Source organism: Hydra vulgaris, chromosome 06, assembly GCF_038396675.1.
Source record: "Hydra vulgaris chromosome 06, alternate assembly HydraT2T_AEP".
Lineage (NCBI taxonomy): Eukaryota > Metazoa > Cnidaria > Hydrozoa > Anthoathecata > Hydridae > Hydra > Hydra vulgaris.
In genome coordinates, this window is record NC_088925.1 from 34668970 (window position 1) to 34675852 (window position 6883).

The 6883-nt window shown below is 31.6% G+C and overlaps 1 protein-coding gene across 1 annotated transcript; it reads left to right on the forward strand.

Moving 5' to 3' along the window:
• The first annotated feature begins 702 nt into the window (after window positions 1-702).
• On the forward strand, window positions 703-1731 carry LOC136081347 (histone-lysine N-methyltransferase SETMAR-like). Its single transcript, XM_065798659.1, has one exon. The coding sequence runs from the start codon at window positions 703-705 to the stop codon at window positions 1729-1731; it is 1029 nt and encodes a 342-aa protein (XP_065654731.1).
• The last annotated feature ends 5152 nt before the right edge of the window (window positions 1732-6883 follow it).

Here is a 6883-nt window from a genome sequence, read left to right on the forward strand (position 1 = left end):
CAAAAATTTAAAAAACTTAAACTACAGTTTTAGAGTAATCTGTCTAACGGAAACTTGGTGTCAAAATGGTGATGAGTTAAGTTCTAATTTTTTTCTACCAGGTTATAACTCAATACACCAACCCGGGAAAAAAAGGCATTGGTGGAGGCGTATGTATTTTTATTCTTAATTCTTTTACTTTCAGAAATTACTAAACTTCAGTGTCAATGACGCTAATTGTGAGTCGTTAACAATTAAAATTCCTAATCAGAAAACCAACAATATTTTTTAAACTTCTCTTTACAGACCACCTAATGGTAATTTTGAAGCATTTGAAGAACACGTAAAAAATATATTGGCAAAAGTCATTAAAAAACATATTTACTTAATTGGTGATTTTAACATAGATATTCAAAAAATAAATAATAATTCCTACGCTAAACGGTTTGTAAATACTTCTTCTTCAGAACAGTTTAATACCTGTAATTAACAAACCAACGCGCGTAACACGCAATACTTTTTCAATTATTGATAATATTAGGTAACCAAAAAAGTTCGTGCGGTTTTTGGTAATTGAATTGTTTTTAGCATTTTTTACAACACCCACATCGCACAAGGCAAGTAGCTTTGTTGCGTAATAGAACGCGTGTGTCACGCGCAGTTGCTGCATATATAGTGTAGGCTTGTAACGAGCTTACAGGAAAGGTTTTGTGTAAAGAAAGGATGGCAACCCAACCAACGATTATTCGATCTTGCTTACTTTACGAGTTTAAACTTGGAAGGAATGCAACACAAGCGGCCAAAAACATCTGCACAGCATTTGGAGAAGGTACAGTAAGTGAACGCACAGCACAGAAGTGGTTTCAGCGATTCTCTTCGGGAGATGAGTCCATCGAAGACCTGCCGCGTTCTGGACGCCCATTGTTGGTTGATGAGGATGAACTGAAGGACGCTGTCGAGTCTGACTCCAGCCAAACTTGCCAAGAACTTGCAGTGAGGTTTGCTGTGAGTGTTGAAACCATCCGCCTGCATTTGCATGCGATTGGGAAAGCGTGGAAGCTGAGTCGGTGGGTTCCGCACAAATTGTCGGTCGACAACAAGAAGCAACGGCTGACGATCTGCACATCACTCTTATCACGCCACAATGTTGAGCCTTTTCTTGATCGTTTATTGACATGCGACGAAAAATGGATTGTGTACATCAATACCAAGCGTTGCTACCATTGGTTGTTCCCCGATGACCCCATCCCAAAGACACCCAAGCCCAATCTCCACGAGCGGAAGGTTTTGCTCTGCATTTGGTGGACTACAGCTGGTGTGGTGCATTACGAGCTGCTCCCAACAGGCCAAACCATTACTGGACTGGTCTACTCAGCACAGCTGCAACGAGTTCACAACCTGTTGCTTGTAAAGCAGCCTGCACTGGTGCACAGGAGAGGAGTTTTGCTTCTCCGCGACAACGCGAGACCGCACACCGCTCGCGTGACTCAGGACAAGCTCCAAAGCCTTGGTTGGGAGAGTTTGCCTCACCCACCATACTCGCCAGACCTCTCCCCTACTGATTTCCATTTTTTCTTTTCCCTGGGAAATCATTTAAAAGGACAGCAGTTCCGAGACCAGGACGCGGTTGAAATGGAGTTGAAAGCTTTTATAGACTCAAAGGACCGAGAATTTTTTAGAAGTGGAATAAATAAGCTTGTTTTACGTTGGGAAAAGGTTTTAGATGCTAATGGTGACTATTTTGATGAATAAATGTACTTACTTTTGTCGTTTTGTGTGTTTTTATTATATACGGAAAAACCGCACGAACTTTTTTGGTTACCTGATATTATCACTAATATTGCCATGACTTGCTAAATCAAAAGTGAAATATTAAAAACTGCTATCAGTGATCATTTTCCAAGTTTTCTTACAAATTACTCTTTAATTCTTGAATCTAAAAATTTACTTGCAATATATGTAAGACAAATAAACAACCAATCTATTATAACCAATCTATTATAAAATTTCGAGAATTATTAACAGAAATTGATTGGAATCTTTTAACTGAGTGCAATGATGCAAATGGTGCATACAACTTATTTTTACAGTTGTTTTCTAAACAATACGAAAGATTGTTTCCAAAAATTAAAAAAGCAACTAATTCCAAAAACTTTAATAATCCGTGGATGACAAATGGTCTTAGAAAATCATCTAGAAAAAAACAAAGGTTGTATGAAAACTTTTTAAAAAATAAAACTTATAACAATGAAATTAAGTACAAAAAGTATAAAAATTGTTTTGAAAAATAAAAAAGCAAATACAAAATTTTTTTTTATTCTAAACTCTTAGAGCAATAGAAAATAGTAAAAAGACATGGGAAGTAATTAAAGATGTTACAGGGAAAAAACAATTACAAAAAAACACCACTATTCCAAATAGATTAAAGCTTAACTTGAATAAACAAATATTTGATAAAAAAGAAATAGCTGAAAACTTCAACAAATTTTTTATAAACATAGGAAAAAAATTTGGCAGCAGATATAACTCCTGAAAATAAAACATTCCAATCCTATTTAAAAAAAACTCAATATGTAATGGATGAGTCGGAACTGTCTCTAAATGAACTTCAGGCATCCTTTAATGCACTTAAGAAAAATAAAAGTGCCGGGGGTTGATGATAAAAATGTTTTAAAAGTTTTTGATGTTATTAAATTAGCTCCTTTTTTTATCTTCAATCTTTCAATAACAACATTTTTCCTTGTCAATTAAAAATAGCAAGAGTAGTCCCTGTAAACAAAAATGGCGACAATTCTATACCATCTAACTACAGACCTATATCTATCCTTTCTTGTTTTTTAAAGTTGCTTGAGCGTATTATGTATAACAGACTGTATAGTTATCTTGAAAAACATAATATCTTACTCAGCAAACAGTTTGGTTTCCGAAAAGGGCATTCAACACATAATGCAGTAACTGATTTAGCCAGTCAAATTCTGGATGAGTTTGCTAAAAAAAGTTATACTCGTGGCTTGTTCATCGACTTGTCAAAAGCTTTTGACACTGTTGATCATAAAATTCTCATGTACAAACTAGAAACATATGGAGTAGTAAATAGCAACTTAAAATGGCTGCAAAGTTACCTTAAAAATAGAAAACAAGGAGTATCTTATGATTCAACGTGTACAAAGTTTGAAACAATAAGCTGCGGAGTTCCTTAAGGCTCTATTCTTGAACCCTTACTATTTCTGATTTACGTAAATGATATCTACCTATCAATCTATATAAATCTGATGACTTGTCTTTGTAACTTTCTCAGCTAATAATAAATAACAATATAGTAAACAGAGTTTCATCACTTAAAATCTCAGGAATAATATTTGATGAACATCTTAATTGGTAAAATCATATTACGCTAGTTGAAAACAAAAGTTCTAAAACTATAGGCATTACGCATAAAACAAAACATCTACTAAGTAAAAAATGTTTAATAGGTTTATATTACTCTTTTATCCATAGCTACATAAGCTATTGTAATATTGCTTGGGCAAGTACTTGCCCTTCAGCATTGAAAAATATATATATTAAACAAAAACGAGCCATTAGAACTATATGTAATGTGCATAAATACGCCCACTTCAAGTAGTTACACCTGGAATTTAAAGCTCTTAATGTCTATGAGTTAAAGATGTTCCAAAACTTGTTATTCGTGTTTAAATAACAGAATGACATCCAAAATCCTTCAATAACCGATTTCTAAAAATTAATCATAAATACTTAACGAGGTGCTCTAGTCAACTCTTAAAACATCTAATAACTCAATTTCATATAGAGAACATCGTTTGTGGAACATAGCTCTTAATGTAAATATTAAAAGTATAACTTCAATAAACTGTTTTAAAAATATAGAAAAATCTTGTAATATTTCTTACTGTATGTATTTATTTAATTTTTGCAATTTATCGTATTCTTGTTGTAATTATGTATTAACTTGTTTTATATAACGAGTATTTGTAAATTTATTTAATGAGAAATTTGTAAAAAATATTTTACGCTTACCATAAGGGCTTGGTGACAAGACTTCTGTCTTCTACTTGCTCCTGTCATTATTAATTTTTTTTTATTTAAATTTTATTGATGCAAATTGTAAAACAAGAACGTTGTAAAATGTTTATAAATGACGAATAAATGTTTCTGTATCTTTATAGCAACTGACTACATTCACAACTGTCAAATTTTTTAAGTGAGGTAGATAAAGTCAGTCTTCCTGATGGACTGCATTAGGACTGCTTTTGTTGACTACGGCAAAAAAAAATTTTAAAGAAAAAGTTAACTATTTTTATTATAGAGTATTAAATAAATAATTGAAAAATAATAAACTTACTATGTTAGAATTAAGTGTAACAAAATTTAAAAATAACAAATTTCGTAAACATATTTTTGCATATCAATTCGAACACCTTTTAAGAGAACATGGTCTTGCTGTCTAAAAAGTTTCATAACTATAGAAAAAACATGTGTCTTTATATTTAGAGCTATTTAGAGGTAAAATCGTTTTTTTGCTACAACGAAATTTAAATGGAAGATTTTTTATAATAAATAAAATCTTTATATATTGTGGGTTAAGATAACTTATAGATTTAAAAACTTTCATCATAAGAAAACACAAATTTCTTCAGTATATCTTATGCGTGACAGAGCAAAACATTTTCCATTTGCTTAACTGCATAAATAATTAATTTACTCTTCAAACTTTAGATCTTTATCAATCGCAACTCCAAGTAGTTTCACCTTATTGAAGGCAAAAACTTTTAGATTGCCTATTTTTAGGGATTGATTTTTTTTTTTTTTTAACCAGCAAAAAGTAATTGAAACTTATGTGGGTTGGCAAATCAAAGAGCTAAACTTAAACCAAGTAATGGTATTAGTTGCTGCATTTTGAAAACGAGAAAAAAAAAAGTACGCAGAATCGTTCTTTTTTCTAAGGCACAGTGGAGTAGGGGAACCAGTTGTTCCTTTGACCACGTTGTACCTTTGGTCACTCTACTCTGTCAGCTTACTATAATTATTTTAAAAAAACGTGAAGTGCCATTTGAAATAATAGTCCATGACAATTCTTCTTACCGTAAAACATCATACTTGGGATAGATGGTATCGATCCACAAGTAATTATAAGATTTAGCTCTTAAAAAGTAAATATTTGTGTTAATCTTATTCTGATTTTAAAACTGTGATAAATTGTTGTTTGATTCATCTACGACATTATAAACATTACCCAACATAATTTTTTTATTATGGAAGAGTTTGGATGATTATGTCTGACCGTAAATAGGAATTAAGACGATAATTGTTAAAGAAACCCATCTCATGTACCTTTGACCAGACTAGGACGTTGTACCTTTGACCAGACTAGGACGTTGTACCTTTGACGGACTTTAAGAGGGCAAATTTATGAAAAATTTATTATCTATTTGATTAGGTGTCTGTGCTATATTGCTTTTTAATGCAAAATTGTTTCTAGTATTATGGTAATGAAAAAATTCCATTGAATTTCAATGCAATTCAATATTTATTTTTGGACCACTACTACACTTAGAATAATACATTTTTTTAATTTAGTTAGTTGGACAGCTGAAGCAATATTATTGTCAAGTTCATTTTATTACCTAATTTCTGCACAGCTATAGGGAATTAAATGTATAAAAATAGTTAATTAATTCTGGCAATATATTTTAGTTTTAAAATGCCAAGGAGCAAAGTTGGTGTTTTTCGGAAAAACGTTTCCGAAACGGATATGCTTAATGCAGTGAATTTTGTACTTCAACAAAAAATGAGTTTAAGTTGTAAGACATTGCACATTAAAAAATTGACTTTGATATATCAGTTGAAGCAGTTTAATATATCTAGTAGTTGTGAATATTTATATTCACATACCAAGCCAAAAAAATATTTCTACTTGGCAGATGCTGCAAATATGCATTATGGACTTTCATTAAAGCAGATAAGGTCCTTTGCATATGAGTATGCTTTAGCAAATCATAAAAAAATTGAAACTTCATGAATGAAAAATAAATGTGCAGGTGAACAATGGCTGCGAGATTTTTGCAAAAGATATAATAAAAAGCTATCTCTACGTAAACCACAACCTACAAGTCTTGGTAGATCTTCTGCATTCAATAGAGAAACCGTACGAATTATATATAAAAATTACGAAAATATTTTAAAACGTTATCATTTTGACCCATCAAATATTTGGAGCTGTAATAAAACAGGAATTGCCACAGTCTACGTACCACCAAAATTTCTAGCTTAAAGGTAAAAAACAAATAGGGAGCATAACTAGTGCTTAAAGAGGCAATAATTTAACAATGATTGCAGCCATTAATGCTACTGGAAATAGCTTAACACCATTACTGGTATTTCCACGTGCTAAATTCAAAGACTACATGTTAAATAAGTATCCTCCTGAAAGTGTAGGAGCAGCTAATAAGCCTGGATGTTCAAATGAAGTCATTTTTGTGCAATATCTTGAACATTTTATTAGAAATGTGCAACCATCAATTGAAAAACCTGTTCTTTTATTAATGGATAATCATGAGAGTCATGTAAACATTTCTGTTATTAAGTTAGCAAAAAAATTGGGCATAGTTTTAATGACATTTCATCTTTACACAACCCATAAAATGCAACCTCTTAATCGTGGTGTTTTTAAACCATTTAAAACTTTTTATAACAACGCCATGAATAACTGGATGATATCACCAGGCAATGCTGGTAAACCAGTTACAATTTAGGATATATCTTACCTTGTTGGTTAAGCTTATTCTCATGCTTTGTACCAAATAATATTGTAAACAGTTTTAAATGTATTGGATTTTATCCATTTAATGAAAATATTTTTATTGATATTGACTTTTTAGCTGCA